Here is a 22,073-nt window from a genome sequence, read left to right on the forward strand (position 1 = left end):
TTTCAAAGCTGGCTTACTCCCTTTTCTTAGAAAATAGTCTAGCTCAGTAGAAGATGGTCGAGGATTACTTCTTTACAGAATGCTAAAGAAAGCCAGCGAACGAAAAACACGGATGGTGACGTCAAGGAATAGGATTTGCGTATTCGATAGAGACACTTTTTTTGTAGAGAACAGCGAGGAAGAATGTAGCTGAAGGATGAAATACAAGAAAGAAATTCTAGTATTAAGTTCGAAATGAGATGGAACGCCATACCTTTCCGCTTGCCTTCGAGTTACTGGGTCTTAAAAAAGACATAGCTATCACCTTTGTCGACTTTCATCGTCGACAATTAAAATACACTTGCAAATGGATTAAAAGAAGAAACATTAAAGTGCACCTGACCCCTAAATTTCTTTTTCACTTAAAAAAATCTTCCTGCTTTGGTGAGTATTTCTTCGAAAAAATTGTTAGTTTTGGTTAAACCCTCATTTTTTTTATGCCCTGATGAAGTCGAGATCCGAATGGACCACGACCGCGTAAATGGAGATCTGGGCAGAGTAGACTTGTGACGTCACTTCGAGAAGACGCTCAAGGAATTCTCAGCCAGTCGTCGACCTGCGAAAGCCTTTCTAGCACTAGATTCATTCTGAGGCATATTTTCGACCAATATCGATCTAACCTTCCAAACATAACCAGTGAACTATGCAAAATGGCGCGAAATACAGATTGTTGGGTTCTCGAAGTGACGTCACATTAGTCGCCAGACTCTTGATCCTTGAAACGCGCTCGTGAGTCAAAATGGCGGTGATTTTAATGCGATTTTCCGTACCTCAACGGGGCACAAAAAGTCAAGGATTTGACCAAATCCAAAAATGTTTTCGAAGAGATACTCACCAAAGCATGAAGAATTTTTTAAACGAAAAAAAAAAAAAATCCAGGGGTTAGGTGCACTTTAAGGAGCCCTCGCTCTTTTCACTCTTAATTCACCTAAGAGAGACATATCATGCGTATTACATGATAAGGTTAGATACAAAACATGGCGATCAATATGGCGACCAGAATGTTGGGGAGAATCCTTCAGAGTAATGCAAGGTCAGTCATCGTGTGTTCGACTGACTATAGACGCTGCATGATTCCTGGCTTTAGATGTTTTTGTTCAGCTGTTAGTGACGCTCGCGAGTGTTTTCACCCGAGTCTTCCTTTTTCAAAGCGCTTGAAGAACATTCAACCATTTTGCGAGACGCTTACTGGACCAAATGAAGTTTTGGAGCTCTTTAATCAATTTATTATTCTTCCTGAGCAGCTCAAAAAAGAAGCACTAGATTATGCACTTAACTGGCTGGTTCGTTATGACAAGATCGACGCAGCTTTTGAACTGATAACTCTCATGGAACAAAATAATATCCCGAAAACTTACTCAACGTATTCCATTATTGCTAATTGTTACTCGAAGTCCAATTATCCTAAACATTCAATGAAAAACTTGTTTAATGAAATGCTAAAGGACGGTTTAACTCCCAGAGCTCGCCATTTTAAACCTTTTGTGGAGATGGAAGCCATCAAAGGAGATCCAATGGATGCATTTCGTTGTTTGGACGATTTGCGTCACTCTGGGACACTTCATGAACGAATCGTGGATATCTATGTAACAGTTGTCCGAGCTTGTGTGGGCAGAGAGAGTAGGCAGTTAACGAATAAGGTATTGGAATTGTTTTACGACGTTCGAAGATATCGAGACTTGCTGAGTTTTGAGGCTTTGGAGACAATCAAGCTGTGGTTTGACAGGTAAAGAAAGCAATGGTCATGTCCTCCATGTGGACTTGATGACTTGCCCCCAATCACCTTTGCGAGTTATCCACTAACGTTAAACGAGTTTGCCAACCAACTTTACCAGTTCACCCCCAATTTGGCGACCCATCTTTCCATAGTTAGGGTATTTTGCAATAAAAGGAAGAGTTCTTATATACAAAAAAGAGCAGAAATAGGCAGCTCATCTGTTTAGGAATCACTAAGTCTAAGAATTAGTTAAAAAAAATAAATGAACAGTCATATCCTTAATGAACTAACACATCATTTTAAGTACAACATTATTGAACGTGTCAAGTTTTGAACTATACCCTCCCAGTCAGAAAATTGTCTTTCCTCAGTAGAGCAGTGGGAAAGTTAATTGTCAGATACATGGAAACGTTCACTTCACTGTCATGTTAAGAATTGAGGTGGATGGAAGGGGGGATTAGGGGCTTAGAGCTGCTACATAATGAGGAAGGGGTAAGCTATTCACTGATTTTGGGCTCACTTCGACTGCCTCCGGGTTAGCTCAATTGGTTAGAGTGCCGGATTGTGTTGTGTGGGAGGTAGAGGATTCGAGCCCCGGCCGGACCAATACTCATCGTCGTAAAATAACTGAGGAGAATTTGCTACCTTTCTATAATATCAACAAATGGATAGATATTCTAGTCTTTTCGGATAAGGATGAATAAACCAGAGGCCCCGTCTCCTGCAGGGTTAGGGGTAGGAGACGTTAATTTCCCACACACGAGATTACTGTGTGGTGGATGTCCTCCCCTGGGTGGGATGGGTGGGTTTACTTGGCTCTCGGTAATTGGTGCAAGCTGTTGTGGTGTCCCTGCCTGTCGGTGAAGCTTATAAACTACACTTAAGATGAAGCTTTTATAGTTTTAGCTGTCAAGGTATTAAATTAAGTTGAATAGAACAGTACTTCAGGACACTCTATTCTTTTTTTTTTTGGGGGGGGGGGAGAGAAATTTTTAATGGCAGGGTGGCATGCAATATGGCTAGCCTTGGTTCATGTGTTGTTTGACACATGAACTGCTTTTCTGTAATTTAACAATCACTCTGTTGAGCAGTGCCTGGTAGTCAGTCAATACTTGGTCAGGTAGTCAATTAATGGACCAGTTGCTTGATACCTTAAAGAGATATTGCTTGAACTAATGGCTGTCTGCCATTCAAGTGTTGATTGACCATTGAGGGACTATTGTCTGACAATAGAAAAACATAAATATCAAGGTGATCTTTGCAGTGATGAACACTACTCATAAGCAGTTGTGAAAATAAGGCCTGAAAAATATTCAGGCCTGTACAGGATAGATAGATTTGTTAATCAACTATCCAATTATCTTAACAACTTCAATCAATAAAACTAGTTTGGACTGTTAGCTAACCATCTATACCCTAACATAGGCAAGTATGTTCTCTACACTGTTCTCTATGTATTTCTTAAGGAGCTGACCAGAAAATTAATTAAACAGTAACTGTTATTTACTTTGTTCATGAGACCTTAATGTGTGACTCAGGGTTCCATATTGTCAGGAATAATTAGATGCTACACAGTCCTAGTATTAATAGTTTTCAATTAATCTTTAACCTTTTCTTTATACTTTCCTTTATACTTTGCAGTCAAAAAGACCCAAAATGGGTGACAGCTTGGTCATTTCCAACAGCAACGTAAGAAAATTTTCATAGTATATTTATGGTAGTAACTTTATTTTCTCTTCTTTTGAGGACCTTATCATTCATTTCCATACCCCAAGATCAAGGGAAAATATCTCTTAACAAAGCATAAATTGAACAAGACTGTATTTTTCAAATGTGGCTATACTTTAGAGGGAAAAGTTTTTGTGGGAAGGTTTTATATATAGTGGTCTTTACATATCACATTTTGTACATCAGATGTACAAAATGTGATATTTAAAGACCACTCTATATAAAACCTTCCCACAAAACTTACAACTGTATCACGGGTATTTATTGATTATTTTTCAATTGATAGTGAAAGTGAGGTCAGTTTAGGTCGAAGTAACATTTTCTCCACTTTTGGTTTATTTTTGGTTTGTTTCTTTGCCAGATACCACTGCCAAGCCTGCAAGCAAAAACTAGAAACTGGGCACTTTACTGCAGAAGAACTGCAAGAGCTGAAGGACCCACTTATTTCGCATATGTTGAGGAATCGCAAAATTCTTTCAGAAGTACGAAGTCACACCACTGCTGGAAAGTATGTTGATTATAACCGACCAGGGCATTCCAATAGGTTTCCAGTCAGTGTGGTCAGGTTTATTGAAACAACAGGACGCTATGATGTAGTTGTGGATGGACTCAATGCGGCTTATTACTATCATCATTTTGATGCTGAAAAGGTAAATTCAACTTAGTCTTGTGCCTGGTAGTAGATTGTTTAAGTTTCCTTGTAAGGAAGGGAGAGAAGGGGGTAGTTAGAATTTCTTGTTTCCTCACTTTGCTCCTGTTCCTTTAACTCCATCTCCTGATATTGATTGCACACACAGTGGACTGATGGCCAAAAAATGTTTCCTTCTGTATGTTAACCATACAGCTGTCATGTCTCCTTAATATAACCCTTTCACTCCCAAGATTTCATTCATAATTCTCTTCACTGTCTGCTTTACAATTCTCATGGTGTTGGTTTGGAGAATTTGGTATCGAATAGACTGATCTCTTTATTGTTATTTTTCTTGATTCTCATCACTTGTCTGCTTGATATTGTATTGATACAGTAAGGAGAAATTCTGTCTTGGTCACTCATGAGAGTTAAAGGTTTTTAAAGAGTTTTTATTATGGATGGGCACTAACATTGATTTTCTCCTTATCCATGCAGCTGAAAGCTGTGGCTGAACATTTTCTGAAACAGGAAAAGAGGGTTTTGGTGGTGGGTTCTAGTCCAATTTCACTGGGTAACTTAAAAAGACATGACAATGTACTCCCTTCAGTGATGGATTTTCTGAGAGAACATTGTGGTGTTTTCTGTCTGGCGGGAAGGTAACACTTCTCATTTTGTTTTTTCTTCAGTTATAGAGCTTGTGGAAAATACTTGCAGTATACCACTAGGGTATTGCTTACTTGATTTTGGTTTCCTTGACCTTGAACTCGATTCTAGATTCTTGAATGTCTTGAGAAGCGAGTGTCAAGGTTTGAGTTTCAAGTTGATTTTCAAGAATTGAGAATCAAGCTTTTAGGATTTCAGAAGAATTTAGCAAGACATGTTGCAATTCTCATAAGCAGAGCAATAGCCATGAAAAGCAACATTAACATTGTTCAGATTGTTTTTGTAATCATGCACAATTTAATCTTCAGGTCACTAGACGACGTCTATCTTCTTAGCGCTGCTATGCAGTGTGGCCCAGGCACTCTACTGGTGTCCTCGGACATGTTCTCTAACCATCTGCAAGGTATGGATTTACTGATGAAAGCCCAGTTCACCAGATGGCAAGAGCTTTACCAAATGAAGTTGGCTAGTTTGGGTGGTAAACAACCCATGTTTGAGGTATGTTCTAATTTAATAAGGGTCCACAGTGAACCTTGTTTTAATCAGACAGTTGCAAATTCTGATCAGTATCTGCATAAAACAGGATCTCTGTTCACCAAGGTTTTGGTAACTTCATAATAAGTTATTTAGTTTTGAACCTTGCATTGACAAGGCAAACCATTTGTGAATTCTTTTGGATCTGGCTGTCAAACTTATTAGCAAACAATTGGTATTATGTTGTAATTTGCTAAAAATTAAACTAAGAAAATTTTTTTGTCTGCTGCTTAGTACAGCTAAGTTGTTCCAGATATCTTTGGGTACAAAACCCATCTTATAAATGTTAAAATAAATGAAAACCAATTTTCACAGCCCATGCACTGTCACATGCGCCAGCTTTCTAAAGTCGCACAATTATTCATCATATTTTACATTTGTAGAGTGTGAGGAGATTTGACAGCCGTGTTCATGTCCAAACCACAGGGGATACATGGCACTTCCCAAGTAGTGATGGAAGTAAATGGCTTTGTGTCCGAAGAGAGGATAAATCCCTGTTAGACAGCCACACTGTTTCATATTTTTGATATGAGAAATTATCATGTGGCTGTTATCAATAATTTAATGTGTTTTGACAATTAAAACAAAGTAATTACTTGTTTGGATGTGAAGTGTTTGTGAAGCTGTGCATTCATTTCAGAATCTTTCCTAAAATTTTTGCACACCTCAAAGGAACTGTGTAACCCTTTGTGCATTTTACAATGTTGAAGTTATGTGTAAATGTTTTTTTTTTTTTTTTTTTCAGTCAGTGTTTATCTTCTCAATTTTTTGCTCTCCTTGTTCCTTTTCTTTTTTTTCCCTTTTCCCCAAGAAATCTGTGTCATATATCCTTAGACAGTTTCCCTTCAATATACAACATTTCTGGTGAGGTCACCTTTTTAATAACAAAATTCAGAAATGATAATGAGTCACTTAGCCACAATAAAAATTTTATTTACAATCACTGGAGGTATTTGTTTAATTGTAAGAATATTTAAGATACTCTTATTGTTTAATAGTACTCAAACTTAGCATGCATAAAATTAAACTGACACTTTTTTATAAATTAATCTGAATGAAATTAAATGACCTCTGGGCGGTTGGGGTCTCAGTTTTTTTATTTTAATTAGGGCATTGAACCTGAACCTGATTATTCTTTAATAAAATTTGTTCAGATTACTTTTGGAAAAACCTGTAGACCTGTATGTCTGACATAAAAAGATTCCCCTCATAAAAATTTTTTTCCACTCTTGTTTAACCAGAACACAAAACTTTTCCCATTGTCCCTTTGCCCTTAATGCTTAAAAATCATCATCATCATCATCAAATCTTTCTTCACCCCAAATAAAAAATTCTCCAAACTTGAAAAAAATAAGTGCTAACCTAATATGTACCTCTTCACTAATGAATGGTAGCTCTCTCCTTAAACTAACATAACAGAGGGGCTCTCACACAGCTTACTTTCACTAGGGAGTCTTTCAAAGTGGAAGCAATCTTTCAGGTGGAGCAAAGGTCTAGCGTGCCCACCTTGAAGGAATTGTGGGAATGATGCAAAACAGATCAAAGGAATGAGAACCTTGCTCCCTGATTGAAAATAATAGTTATTTAAGGGAGAACACAGAAAGATCCATTGGTCAGGATTTCTGTCTCTGCTGGTCAGATGCAATAGTAGTCATTTGTCACCGCCTTGTCATACCCCTTCCACGCCCTGCCATCTTGAGGGAATGCTGATAGACTGGATTTTTCAATCCTACCATAAACAGAAAAATGAAAAAATAAACAAAACCATAAAGAGAGAAAGTCCATAGAAGTTCAGCAGATCAATGCTCATCTCTGAATAAAAACGAAAATGAAGAATCAAGTTTTCACTTGTCTTTTCATCCCAGACAAGAGCTCAATAGGGAATTTAAGCAAACCAAGATGGCGACGGCAACGAGAACGTGGAAAAACAATAGATCTAATTGGCAGAACAATAGCCCAGCATGTGCGTTTTAAAACTTTGTACATTTCTTTGCCAACCTTTGCAAAACAACAAAGTGAAATCCCCAAAATTTGCGTCATTTGCGAACCGAAACCGCAACGACAAATTATTTTAATTTACATTTGGAACTCGACACTACTTTTATGCATCATGTTGAGTTTGAGAGGTCTGGTGCCCCATGAGATGGTAAACACATGCAGCCATTTTTGAAATTCTAACTAAAAGTAGAAACTCATTTTTTTTATCGACGTTGTCTGTGGCGTTGCTGTCGTGACTGCTTAAGTTCCCTACTCCCATCTGAACTATAAGTCCCAGAAGTAAAGTGAGTAGTGGTAAATTTTCAAGGAAACTTGACTGCATCCTCCTCGCAGGAAAGTGGAGCTGATGAGTAACAGTCATTACATAATCCCTCAACTGTGTGATCCAATTCTAACCTTAGATGGAGCCTGCTGATTTCTTGTTAATGATGACCTTCTCTCACTGGTTAATTTTTTTCTGGCACTTTTACCAATTGCCATCAATCTATCAACATAAGAGTGTTTTAACCTACCTTTCTTACCCACAGTTGTCCACTCATCATCTTCTGTTCCTCCTCTTGCACCAGTAACCTAAAAATTTCCAAATTATTATTTCATGACAGTAAGAAGTCAAATAAGTGAGGAAGTTACAATAAGTGGGGAAATAATACAATACTTTTTTTACATATTAAGTTAGTTACTTTTTTGTCACAGACAAGAGCAAAGCGAAAAAAGAGTTCCCTGGGAAAAATAGAACCTTCATATTTTGCAGCCTGACACTATTAATTGTGGGGCATAGCACACATTGGTAAATAAGCTAAGCCATATTTACCTTACGTTTTTTAAATAATTTAATAGATACATTCAGCTCACTTGTCAAATGAAGAAAGATAAATAACATAATTATGTATTTAATTAATATATCAAAGACTGTCACAATAAATAAAAGGCAGTCTAGGACTGCATACACCTGCTGTTGTATAGTTGTAGAGTATTGCAGTAACATGTAGAGGGGTTTATGAATAGCTCTAGTCGATGCCAAACCTCTGACAAAAGCAGGACTTGGTTAAAGCAGAGTTTGTACATGGGCCAATTGACAGGCCAGGGACAGGGGAGGAAATAAAATAAAAAGGTACAGGTTTTAAATAAGCATCAAATTCATTCCAACGCAAAACTTCACCATTTCATACGCCGTGCACACCTGGCACTATGGATATAATTATCTTACATCTATCTTCAAGGGATATGCTTGATATGCTGAGAGGAAATGCACACGTGCAAACCTTTGAAGGCTTAGTTCTTATGTTCAAATCAATAACAACATTGAAGCACAGAGGTGAGGCCATGAAAAAAACTAACTAAACCTGAAAAAACCAAAAAATCCAAAGAAACCTGATGAGATCCATTCAATGATGGTCTGTGTCTGAACTGAACCAGGGCAAGTCAAAAGAGATGTTACAAGTGTCTCATAATAGTCTACCATTTTGAAAACCAAGAGGGGCTTGGGGGAAGGTTTACAGACTTACACGACACCAGAACATGGTGCCTATGCTCTTCCAAGAAGGAAGGCACGTATATAGGCACAAAAATTGTTAATTCACGAAGGAAAAACATTGCTGCATGCCCAAAAATGGTTGTAAGAAGCTAGCAGAGGAACTCCTTTTAAGGCAACTGGAAACTGGGATTGAGTTACCTCAGTGAAGTTGTTGACTGCCATATACTGTGATGGTTGCTGTGACATGGGTGGGCCAGTAGCTGAGGTGGAAAAGGAACTCACAGGCTGCTGCACAGTTGGTCTGCCTCTGCCTTTGGCTGGTGCCTGTTGTGCCTCTTTCAGAAGCTGTAACTCATGAGTTTCTCTGAGCTTCTGATGGTCAGTGGCAGTTCTTGCATCCATCCGTTTGTTGGGTGTGGGGTCAACTAGTTAAAGAGTTAATAAAATGTAGCTTTCATTGTAATTCAGATGGGAAAAATGATTGTAGCTATCAGAAAACCACCATGCATTTAAGCAGTCAATACCCGATTATTGTGATCCACATTTCAAGTTATTGACCCAATCATAGTTCAAAAACAATCATTGAACTCGTACAATTTACACAAACAAGGGTAAGAGTTATTTTGAAACCATTTGTAGATCTTACTTTTCTTTTTTGAGAAACATGAGAAGACTGAAGACTATGAACATGATGCTCAGGGGTTTCATTAATGTTTTTTGCTGGAGGGCAACTGGTTTTCACAGGCAGGCAAAACTCTTTGAACTGAACTTCTCTATAAGATAAACTTTCCTCCAGATGGTCAAATCAGCTGGGCAAAGCCGTCCTCACAACCGGTCAATTTGCCCGGTGCCTGTCCCTTAATGAAACCCCTGGATGCTATTGTTAAGATAACAAAATGAAACCAGTGGTGGCAAATGTCTTCAAGAATTAGTCATTTGACACAAATTCATTACAAATTTTTTCAACGATTCAATTATGCATAATATATCTTTTAATTACCTTGACAATGACAAGATAAACTATAACATAGATGGACAGAATCTCTTACCCACAGGAATATTGAGACCCAGGACAGCACGCATGGCAGCATCATGACGTGCTTCTTTCTTGGTTGAACAGCACTTCATGCATTTAAATATCTGACCCTTCACAAAACACTGTGCTCCAAAGCCTCCGTCAACTCCAGGTGCTTCACCATATTTTGGTACATTGATTTTGCTTTTCTGACAGTGTTGATTTAGGATACTCACAAAGTCAACAAAACTGCCTGGAAAAAAAAAATTACAAATTTATGCAGGAGGGACTTACTTTGTGAAATAAAAGAAAAATAAAGGTTTGCTCACGATCTTTCTTTTTTCCTTTCCCAAGCAAGGGTTTAATGAACCAAGCAAAAAAATTAAATACACAGGGTATGTTACTAACTAAATAGCTCGAAGTAATGTTTTATCATTTTAATCACATTACATACAAGAAGGTCAAAGTTTGTTTTGAATCAAAGAAGACAATAGGAGTAACTCATTTGTTAACATTATTTGAAACAGAAGCTTATGGTAAACTCCCAAGGATGGTCAAGATTGTAGTATTTGATATTTGATTTTCTAAAACTCCTTGGATAAAACACTGCATTCTTCTGATTGGACAATACAATTATTTAAGGGAGGTATTTATTGGTAATTTTGTTTCCATTTGGGAAGCCATCAATTGAGTAAACATGGTTTGTATGGGGCTGAGCTCCTTTAAATTGTAACAGGTTGCCAAACTAAGTCAGTAGGTGTGTTTGACCAGTACCAGTCAACAGAAGTTGACAACTTGACTGTGTTAGTAAGCAATGACATTGCAGGCAGTGACTCCTTGAATAAACACTATATTCTTCTGATTTGATGACATGATCATTTCAGGGAGTTATTTATTAGTAATTTTGTTTCTATTTGGGAAGCAATCAATGGAGTAAACATGGTTTGTATAGGGCTGAGCTCCTTTAAATCATAATGGGTTTCTAAACTAAGTCAGTAGGTGTGATTGGCCAGTACCAGTCAAAAAGAGTTGACTTGTCTATGCTGGTGAACAATGATATTGCAGGCAGCAACTGAACAACTGATCATAGCCTCTTGTGAGGAAGACTCACTAAGACCTCTGGGTGATTGCAAATTTAAATTTGCACCACAATCTGTCATTCAAAAATCCTTAAAGCAGTATGATTGAGACAATACAATTATCTCTTACCACAACAAAACACTCTCCTTCAGTGTCAAATAAATTTTGACTGCTGAAGGTCATCCTAAGTTAGATATAACTTTCCAACTTCACATCTGTTCTTTATCAAATGGCAAGCTGGTAACCGGTCTGGTCATTACCAAGTACTTTTGTTACTGGTCTGATTGCTACCAACCACAGTCTGATCACAACCATGATGAAGTCCGCTTGCTACTACTGGAAATTATCAGCAGAAAACATAGATGAAACTTAGTAAAAAGCCACAAAGATTTATGAAGAAAATTTCTGTATCATTTTAGAGTAGCAATTGGACTGGTAGCAAAAGCACTTGGTAGGGACCGGACTGTAATTCGGCAGGCTCACCTGTATTGTTAAGTAAACTGTACTCTTTTGCTAGGATTTGAGCCTTCTCTTCATTTGTCATTTTAGGTTCTTGACTGGCACCAAAAACAAAAAGAAAGAGAGATAAATAGTATGTTTGAAACCTCATTTCACAGAAAAAGCTACTGACATAAAGAAAGTTAATTGAAAGACTGGTTTTCATGACATCAGCAACTTAAAAGTAACAAATTACCTGTAAGATTTTGAAGAAATACCTGACAAAAAAATCAGCTGTTATGCCTATTAGGTACTTAGTGAGTTGGCTTTCTGACTATTTCAGGATGTACGCAGTGAAAAAATAAATAGACCAAAATTAAATTTTTCAAAATACACAGACTATTAGAGTAAATATTCATCTCTATTGATATAAATCTGAACATCAATAACTGAGAGGTCAAGATTGTGTACAGGCAGTTTACACTGTCTAGTCCTTTCCTCAAGATTGAGAAATTTTTTCAGCATACAAGTCATAAGACCAAAAATAGAGACAACCGCTTAGCAACAGGCTAAAGCATTTAACTGTGAAATAACTTATGTCTATTACTGCTTTGGTATATGTTCTTAGCAAGCAAGCAAGCAAGCAAGCAAGCAAGCAAGCAAGCAAGCAAGCAAGCAAGCAAGCAAGCAAACAAGCAAGCAAGCAAGCAACAAAAGTGATATTAGATTTGATCAGTACTTTTATTCTGTCAACATTAACTCAATTTAAGACTTGCAAAGATTGCAACAAAGCAAAAAAAGAAATGGCTCATGGTTACAGAAACCAAAAGACAGTTTTTACTACTTTTATAATTAGTTTCATGCCTTGAAGATATAGTTTTTTGCCACTTGCTGCAACATGGAATATCTAGGTTTCGTTCAATCAATGTTATTTAACTGTGCACCTTTCAGCTTCCCGTCGTTCTTGTCTCTTCTGTGCTCTTTTGAAGTTTTTCTTCTGTGCGGGTGTCATGCTGCAGTGACATGTTTTAAGATGCTTAGAAAACAATCACCAATACTCCTTACCCCCCCCCCCCTCCTTCCCTCCAATTTCAGTAAACCCTGCTTGGTGAAAAAGGTGCATGGAATAAAGCCCCAGGTTACTGTTGAAGCAACTTCTTCCTGTGTATCACAGGTGAATTTGAGATAACTTGACAGGAGAATCCAGCAGTTCTTCTGAGGTCACTTGAGACTTTTTCCAGGTTCCCCTTCAATATCTCAAAATTCAATCATTCCTGTTGAATTTCTCCTTAAAATACTGGAGGCACCAAAATTAACATACATGCATATGTTAGTTGACCACTCCCCCATGGGGCTTCTCAGGGCCAATCTTACACCCACCCATCCCATCCCAGGGGAGGACATCCACCACACAGAAATCTCCTGCGTAGGAAATTAACGTCTCCTACCCCTAACCCTGCAGGAGACAGGACCTACGGTTTGTTCATCCTTATTCGAGAAGACTAGAGTATCTATCCATTTACAATACAATACAATACAATATTCTTTATTTAACAAAGGTGACGTAATTAACCCAACTGGAGTTATCTAACCTACGGCCTTCACAACAATACAAAATACACATGTAAAACAAAGCCTAATCAGCAATATACGACTTACTACAGGAGAAACTAAAACTATACAAATATTTGGTTCAACATAGATATAAGGTGATAAACACTAATTACCTTCAAATACCTTTACAGTAAAGGGAAAAATGACACCCATAACACATTAATTCTTCAAGATGAGAAACATTACTAACAAACTTAAGGAATAATATAAAAAGTTCAAGCTTAAAATTATTTAATCTAGATGAAAAAATAATAGAGTGTTGGTCCGGCCAGGGCTTGAACCTTCGACCTCCCGCACAACAGTCCGGCACTCTACCAATTGAGCTAACCAGGAGGTTAGGTCACCATGCTGTATCATACCACATTAACCCTTTACACCCTAATATCAGTATGCATATTCTCCTTCACTCAGACGAAGGGCTAATGCTCAAAACGTCAGCTTTTGTAATCGTTACGGTGGCCAATTTACAATTTCAACTTTGTTGATATCTCCAAATTATTTTGTTACTCCCACCGACGCAGCCCCAAATAGTTTCTTTCAAAACGATCAGCATGCATATTCTCCGTACTGTTCTCTATACATTTCCTAAGGTGCTGACAGGGAGAATTTGCTTATCAATCAGGAGTTTCTGTAGTTGTTGATCATTTTCATTTTTCTCATGACCTTCCTGTGTGATTCAGGGGTGATATTGTAAGGAGAAATTAGATGCTGGTCACTCTTAGGGGTTAAAAGTGTTAAAAAATTGCAACACATTTCAGGACTATAAAAAACTACAACTTGTAAGAAAAAAACCTTTTGTTGGTGGAAAATGGTTTGACCTTATGGCATGGAAGTTTCTGATGTTAACTGCAAATTAAAGTTACCCAATTGCAATGCATGCCAGAGTGTGTTATTTCAGACTATGCCTGAGGGGCACTCCCATTTGTTTTCCTCTTTTGAAATCCCCAACCACTTTTGCTTATATGCTTTCTGAACTGATAGCCTGATGGGCTGGAGTGGCTTATACAAAATGTAATTTAATTTTCTTACCCTGAGGTCTCTATAAGGTTAGGTCTAGCATGAGCTTCAGCCTGTACATCTTGAATCGCCTGCAAGACATCATATGCATCTCTAGATTCGTCTTGTGGCTCCGACGTAAGGATTGAAAATGGTTGCCTATTAGCCTCTAGGAACAAAAAAACAAGGGAGGGGTGAATCAATATGTAAAAGACAAATTTAGTTTCTCTTTATTCTACAACCCACATGGGCATGCAATTAGCACAACCCTTTCAATATTTTAAAATTTTCAGAAATAAAATAACGATTTCTAAAAGAAATGAAAAAAAAAAATTTTAAATTGTGTGTCAAATTATTGATTTCTTTTTAAATATTAACATAAGATGATGGACACATATTAGTCAAAATGAAATTGCAATTTATTTTTTCTTAATGTTCAAACAAATTTTAAAGATGGTTCGCGAGACACATGAAAGCATAGCAGTGGTACATAGCAGTTAGTGCACTATGATTAGCCAATGAGATTCAGGTACTTCATTCAGCACATTCCCCATGCGAAATTAAGATTACTATGACAAAATAAAGTGGGCAAAATATTTTGTGATACTTTGTCACGTATGTAACAGAATAATCCCCCCCCCCCCCCGACAAACATATTGACACTGTAGGATACATTCTTCCATTGTGCAGCTTGTGTGGGAACTTACAGTATAGTGCAAAGGTAATGCAAACACAAATCGGGGATCTTGTTTATTCTTCTTTTGAAGTTTCATAAACCTTTAGGGTGAAAGTTCATGCAAAGATCTCACCAGCTATTTACGTTTTTTTGTTAGTGCAAAATTATCCTTACTGAACTCAAGTCCATGATGAAAAGTAAGTTTATGTTAACCTTTGGTCAAAAGTTTGCTCAGGAAAGACAAAACAATTCTCCGCATGACATGCTTGTCATATATTCGGGGGTTTCATTAAGGGCCTGGCACTGGGTAAATTGACTAGCTGTGAGGATGTATTTGCCTGCCTGGTTTGACCATCTAGAGGAAAGATTATCCCAGAACAAAGTTTAGTTCAAAAAGTTTTGCCTGCCTGTGAAAACCAGTTGCCCTCCTGCTGAAAACATTAATGGAACCCCTGTCTAGCTATTTAGCATGGAAAGGTTTTAAATGCTCATGTGAACTGCATTCCTTGTATTTTGACTAGAGCCATGATACGTTTGACAGAAGAAAAGTTTGGATTACAGAAAGAAGGAGACGCCGAGCAGATATTTATGACATATTATTACACATTGATGGAAATGAAAATCATATATTGCAAGTCTAATAATCAATGTCGAAGATGTTTTCCTGCAACTGACACAGGCATACCCTGCAAGCATTCCAATTCCACACCAAAAAAATTGCACCGACAACCTTGTAACTAGATAATTTGGATATATCAACAAAGTTGAAGTGGTAAATTGGCCACCGTAACGATTACAAAAGCTCACGTTTCAAGCGTTAGCCCTTCGTCGGAGCGAATAGAGGAATTGTGGGTTGTGTGTGCTTTTAAAGGCAGAGAATGGAGCTATGTTATTGGTGGGAACATGACAACAAGAAAAACAAGAATAAATTAGTGGAATGAAAAGCGTTCGTTGATCCCTGTGGGATTTAGACTGCCGGTTTGAAAGATGAGCTTTTGTTCAAGATTTTTAAAGCTTTCCATGCTACCTAAGTGTAAGGAAAGACCGCAGATTGCCATATGTTGCTTAGAATAATTAGGTAAATTAAAATGTCTAGCGACTGGTTTCGTTGTATCCTTGTCATTCCTTTCCACGTCTCGAAGGTGTTCTCGGAATCGGTCACCTAGTCTTCTGCCTGTTTCACCGATGTATATCTTTTTGCAATAAGTGCAAGTTATGCAATAGATTACATTGGCGGAGGTGCACGTGAAGTGACTGGTGATCTTAATGGATCATTTAGGTCCCGATATTTTATCAGTGTTGTGAATGAAGGGAAACGTTTTGCATCGTGCACAAGCGCATTTAAAAGTGCCTGGTTGGTCATTAGTCTGAAAAGAACTTCTGACCAAAAAATTGCCTATGTTTTTGTCGCGTTTGAATGAAATGAGTGGAGGCTGCGATAAGAGGGTGTTTGTCTCTGGATCGTTTTGAAGTAATTTAAAGTTTTTAAGAAGGATAGATTTAACTAGAGCTTTGGAGACTCTGTTACTGAGATATAATAGACCTCTGATAATAAAATAGTTACAGAAAGCAAGAAATTCAATTGACTGATTGACAGTGAGGTTCCAGATGATAGTGTAAAATTATTGCTTCCTTATGACAACAAAACACACCTGTTTCCCAATCCTCAGTTTCCTCAGGTAATACTGCTGGGGTTGGCTGCGGCTGTCGTAATCTCTTCTCCTCAACTATTGGCTGAAGGCCAGCTGAAATTCAAAATACAAATCAATTAAGGATAAACTTCCTTGTGACAGACTGAAAGGCTCACAGCAAATGTCCATTTTTCAAGCATTCATTGCTTTAATAATTTGCTAATTTAGATATTAAGTTATTTTTCAATTAAACATTCTAACAAAAATGGGTACGTTGGATTTCAAACAACCAAGCCTTTGACAAATGACAAACAAAGGATTTTCTTTAAACTCACCTTCTTCTATGTCTTGTCTGATCATGTCCTGAAATAGCATTTAGTAGAACAATGTTACATCAGTTATAAAGGCTGATAGTTTCTAAAGAAACTGTTAGGGGCTGCGTCGGTGGGGGTAACGAAATAAATTGAATATATCAACAAAGTTGAAATGGTAAATCGGCCACCATTACGATTATATATCGTAATGGTGGCCAGTTTACCATTACATCAGTTACAGCTGTTTTTACTGCGAGAGCAATCTTGTCAAAACAGATGCATTATAATATTTTTTTTTCTTGCAGACTTAATATCTAACTGAATGAACAAATATTGAGTGGTCAAAAAACTTTCTTTTTAACACAGTTAAACAGTGTCATTTATTATACGACTTGGGCAGTCAGAGGGCCAATAACTAAAATCAACCAATCAAAATGCTCTATTGCCAGTCAATATTCTCTCAGTATTGGACTGGGCACTGTCCCAAATGATACCGCAATTGTGTCCCTTTGAACTTCAGTCGTATAATAAATCTCTTATCAACCAAGCTTGCTCGGGACCGTACTCGAAGAAAATCGGCGCTCGGTCTGTACTGTCAAGACCTTGGGCTGATATTCTCCCAGTACGGCCCTCGTGCTTGGTTAATAAGATATATATATATATCAGTGTGGTCTGGTGCTAGAGATTGAAAAATTGTTCCCTTACAAAGCAACATTTCTGGCTCCATTTGAGAGCAACAGCTATGGTTTATTCAGATGTGGAGTGGTTTCTGGTCTATTCCCCAGTACATCAACACAAGTTCATTGCTTGCACATTACAATGTTATTATGTCTATTCTACATTTTGTTCTCTATGTATTCCTCGTGGAACTGGCAAGGATAATTTGTTTGACAATCAAGAGCTCCTGAGACTGATGATTGTTTCCTTAATTCTCACAACTTTTATGTTTAATTCAACAGTGATACACCTGCATTTTGATACACCTGCATTTTGATACACCTGCATTTTGATACACCTGCATTTTGATACACCTGCATTTTGATACACCTGCATTTTGACCTTTTTGGTTGGCAAATTAATAAAATAAAATAACAATTTTCTGCAATTTGCCAAAATAAATAAGCATTTTATAGTAATAACCCGAAGAGAAAGGTTAATCAGCATACCTTGTATTCACAAATGGAAAGGTGATATTCTAATTCCTCAACAGGAATTTCATGTCGAGCAAAAAAGGGACACTGTTTCCATCCTGCACTCGCATATTGCTGTTAAATTTTCAAAAAATATTAAGACACTTCATCATCACTTTTGTCTTATCACTTCCAACACTGTGCACCAGGCTTTTGATCAATGTCATTATTTATTAAATTTTCTTAAGAATTAACTCATTAAATAATGTTAAAATGTTGGAACAATGCAACTCTAAAGCAGGAGAACAATGGCTAGACAACTTTAGAAGGAAACAACAGAACTACAGAGGAAGGCACCAGTGACATCATGCATTGCTTGTCAGCATGCTGTGAAGATGAAGAATGAGGAAGATTAATCTGCAAAATTTTTGTAAAACCCATACTTGATAATGTGCACCCAATTCTTTGTTAAAAGAAGACAAAGGCAAAAAAATCAATAAATTACCTTTAACTAAGGTTTTGTTTTAGACAAGTACACGTACGGTAAGTACTTATGTTTGAATCAGTGACTATGAAAATATGAAAATCATATACATGAACTAGTTCTTAAACTGCAGTTCACATAATGATTTTCATATATTCAGTCATTGATTCATCACTTCTCTGGTTTATTATGAACCAACATAATGACCAGCTCCCAGTTGGCCTGTTAGCTCAGTTGGCAGAGCACTGCACCAGGGTTTTCCTTTTCAAAGAAAGTTGAAGTCAGATGAAAGAGAAGCAGGTGGAGACAATTTGGGTGAGTAGCGCCCGACCTGAGTGCCAAAGGCGCAACAACTAGGGGGGTCCGGGGGTATGCCCCCCGGGAAATTTTGAAAATTTGAGTGCTCTGAGATGCAATCTGGTGCATTTTGGGTGCTTAAATTAAGGAAATGAACAGGCTCAAGAACACAAGAAATGACAATGTATTTGATAAAATGCAGCCCTTTTCTAGCACGTTGATTGGCAATACTGGGCACATTACTTATAAATATTAATGTAAAACAACACTCGAATCAATCTGGAAGAATTTCACATAAAGATATATTGACACAGAAATCAAAGGTAAACAAAAATACGAACATCACAGAAAATATTTTGCAATAATTGCATCCCGCGCAATCGGCTGAGACTTTACTTCGGACTTGGCCCAAGATAATATTTGTGATGCTTTCACTTAGTGAGAATAAGTAGTTCCTAGTTAAGTATATCTGTTCTAACTAAAACAGTTAAAAGCGGATAAAACAAGAAGATAATTGACCTTCAATAGTAATTTATTTAAATGCAAAAATAGTATAATTTACGTATCTTGAAGCTTAAAGGGTAGGCCTTTGTACATTATGCTTTTGTTTCCCCACTAAAATGCTCCACCTTAACGCTCCATTTTTCCCACTAAAATGCTCGGTCTCCCCCAAAAAACTAGTAACTAAAATGCTCGGATAATGCTCATTATACAAACTAAGGTTTTTTTAAATTAATTTGAAAGTTTACACTTACGTACAAGTGTTGCAAGTAATGACAACGTATACAGATTTAGGTTTTCTTCGTGACCCGTGTAAGTTACACGGGTCGACAGAGCTGAATAATGAAATGCTACGTCAGCGGGTATGCAGTCAACAACGTGGGCTCAAGTGTCCTAGGTCTAAAATTTAGCCAAATTATCGAAAAATAATAAGGGCTGACCTTTAAAACCGAGGAACTCTGTTTTCGTTGAAGGCACTTTCCTATTTCCAAAGGTTTAAAGGAGAAAATTAATTTTTGAAAATTTTTAGGGGGTGTACCAAATTTTTGGAGGTTGTTCTGTAAAAGAAAAGCGGCAAGGAAAATGACACCTCGAAGCAACAGAATAGGAAATCAACCATGCGAACGACTCAAAATCTGTGTTTTAGCGGCAAAACCTGGCGCATGCATATATGTTATTCAGGTCTGTCACACGGCTCACGAAGAAAACAAACATGGCTGCCTTTTGAGTCTTGAAAGGTAAAACCGCTGACTTGTCCTCAGTCTCCACTCAGCTGTATTGGGTTTTTTTGTGAATTAAAAGCGGGACTGAAAAAAGTTGAAGTGCACCTTAACACAAAAATTTTTTTTCGCTAAATGAAATAAGCGTATTTTTTGGAGTATTTCTTTGCAAAACTTTTTTTATTTGCTCAAATCTTCAATTTTCTGTGCCCAGTCAAAATACAGAAAAATCGGCACCATCTTGCCCCACGACCGAGTTTAAAGAGGAATGGCTCTAGCGGGTAATGTGATGTCAAATCGAGAACACGAAAGTCTGCATTTCACACATTTTCACTTGTTTGGGAAGGTTGTCATTGATATTGTCCGAAAATATGCAGACTAAGTGTGTTATAGAAGGATGTAGCAACATGCAAAATTTGCAAGAGGGTATCGCGCTTCATACATTCCTTATACAACACATCTAGTCGGCATATTTCGGACAATATCGACGACAACCTTCCCAAACAAGTGAAAATGTGTGAAATGCAGACTTTCGTATTCTCGCTTTGACATCACATTACCTGCTAGAGCCATTCCTCTTTAAACTCGGTCGTGGGGCAAGATGGCGGCTGATTTTCCGTATTTTGACTAGGCACAGAAAATTAAAGATTTCAGCAAATTAAAAAATTTTTGCACAGAAATACTTCATAAAATACGCTTATTTTGTTGAGCAAAAAAAAATTTTGGGTTTAGGTGCACTTTAGCTAACCACCTTCCGGTTAGCTCAATGGATAGAGCGCTGGACTGTAGTGCGGGAGGTCGAGGGTTCGAGCCCCGGCCGGACCAACACTCAAGGTCTTAAAATAATTGAGAAGAATTTGCTACCTTTCTATAACATCAAGAAATGGTTAGATATTCTAGTCTACTCGGATAGGGACGAATAAATGGAGGTCCCGTCTCCTGCAAGGTTGGGGCAGGAGACGTTAATTTACCACACACGAGATTACTGTGTGATGGATGTCCTCTCCTGAGGTGGGATGGGTGGGTTAGGACAGCAGGTCCACATCAGCTATTACAGCTGCCAAATTAATCAACCTGCTTAAACAAATAAATGAACTACAACTACAACTTTAATTTCTATTTTATTTTATTGCAAAAAATTAATTTTCCGGGAAAATGCCACTAAAAATGCTCGAATAATGCTCAATGCTTTTGCCTCACTAAAATGCTCGAAAAAATGTTAACATAATGTACAAAAGCCTATTGAAGGGATGCCAGTGATGCATGACTTGACCGCCAAAAATTGTAATGAATGTCACGTACCAGTACACGTGTAAAAATTCTTCTTCGTTTTTTGCTGAAATATGTACTTTTTATCGATTTCCGTTTCTTATACGTCATTGTCTGACAATATACAAAGTGTTTATTATTTATCTAAAATATTTTAAATTATATAACAGCAAGGACTCTTTTAGTTTCCGGCGACGGAGCCGTTCGCAGGGGGGGGGGGGGGAAATCGCCGGTCGCCGGCCGAAAAGGAAAACCCTGCTGCACTGGTATTGCAGAGGTCATGGGTTCAAATCTCATACAGGCCTAAAACTTTTTTCAGGCCCTATCTTCATGACTGATTAAGTAGTTCGGGTACCATGTAATTGGGGGGAGGGGAGTCTGTGTCCTGTAGTTTTAACTCAAGAGACTGGAGGTAAGATGAGAGAACGTTTCCAACTTTGCAATTAACGTTTCTTCTTTACAAAAAACATATTAAAAAATAAACATTCCAAAAAAACTTAGAGTTATATCTAATTAAATTGCCTTAAAATGTTTACAGGCACCGTAAAGCTAAAATTCAGGGAGTTTTCTGTTTCTTACCTTTCGACATTTCTCCAAGTGGTAAGGAAATCTCTTTGCCCTCACTTTGTGAACCGGGTCGTATGGGCAGATCTTCAGCGCGTTAGGGTCATTTTCCACATTGGAAGTCATGTTTTTCTGTACAATTCTACCCTTCTAAAGACCTCGACAATAACGTAACAAGATTCTGAAAACCGTAGGAGCTACTTTGAAGCCTACTAAAATGGAGAATACCGCTGAGTTACTGCGCACTCACTTCACTTTAACTCCTCGTGCCCAGTTTTAATATAATTATAATTTAATTTTTTTATTTATTTCTCGACCCTCTTCCCCCAACTTCATGATATACCCCGGTGCTCCTTAGCGAAAGAAAATAATTTTGTGGTTACTTTTGAGAAATGGAAATGACAGCCCCACACCGAAAAGCGGAAGATTTGCTGGAAATGAACGCACACACTGTGGCCCATGTGAGAAAAGCGCAGGAAAGTGGAATAAATTACAAACTCTTTCTTTTCTCTTGCATCAATCTAAAGGACTGCTTTCAAGTCATAGAATCAAAGCAGAAAT

The 22,073-nt window shown here is 37.6% G+C and overlaps 2 protein-coding genes across 3 annotated transcripts; one reads left to right on the top strand and one right to left on the bottom strand.

Annotated features, from left to right (window-relative positions):
• The first annotated feature begins 993 nt into the window (after nucleotides 1-993).
• On the top strand, nucleotides 994-6,255 carry LOC111336284 (mitochondrial ribonuclease P catalytic subunit). Of its 2 annotated transcripts, none has more exons than XM_022942341.2 (6): nucleotides 994-1,765; nucleotides 3,398-3,445; nucleotides 3,846-4,134; nucleotides 4,611-4,771; nucleotides 5,087-5,276; nucleotides 5,696-6,255. In XM_022942341.2, the coding sequence occupies exons 1-6, from the start codon at nucleotides 1,017-1,019 to the stop codon at nucleotides 5,837-5,839; spliced, it is 1,581 nt and encodes a 526-aa protein (XP_022798076.2). In that variant the 5' UTR covers nucleotides 994-1,016; the 3' UTR covers nucleotides 5,840-6,255. The 2 variants fall into 2 exon arrangements, with proteins under 2 accessions (XP_022798076.2, XP_088609997.1); XM_088753871.1 differs by having other exon boundaries at nucleotides 1,002-1,072.
• On the bottom strand, nucleotides 6,225-22,066 carry LOC111336287 (uncharacterized). The gene is made up of 11 exons (XM_022942346.2): nucleotides 21,528-22,066; nucleotides 17,715-17,813; nucleotides 16,570-16,597; nucleotides 16,256-16,348; nucleotides 13,961-14,096; nucleotides 12,262-12,330; nucleotides 11,363-11,436; nucleotides 9,834-10,052; nucleotides 8,983-9,209; nucleotides 7,823-7,880; nucleotides 6,225-7,041 (listed from the first exon to the last, which is right to left on the bottom strand). Exons 1-11 carry the CDS (start codon nucleotides 21,636-21,638, stop codon nucleotides 6,971-6,973), a joined length of 1,185 nt encoding a protein of 394 aa, XP_022798081.1. The 5' UTR covers nucleotides 21,639-22,066; the 3' UTR covers nucleotides 6,225-6,970.
• Between the last annotated feature and the right edge of the window lie 7 nt (nucleotides 22,067-22,073).

This window comes from Stylophora pistillata, chromosome 3 (assembly GCF_964205215.1).
Source record: "Stylophora pistillata chromosome 3, jaStyPist1.2, whole genome shotgun sequence".
NCBI lineage: Eukaryota > Metazoa > Cnidaria > Anthozoa > Scleractinia > Pocilloporidae > Stylophora > Stylophora pistillata.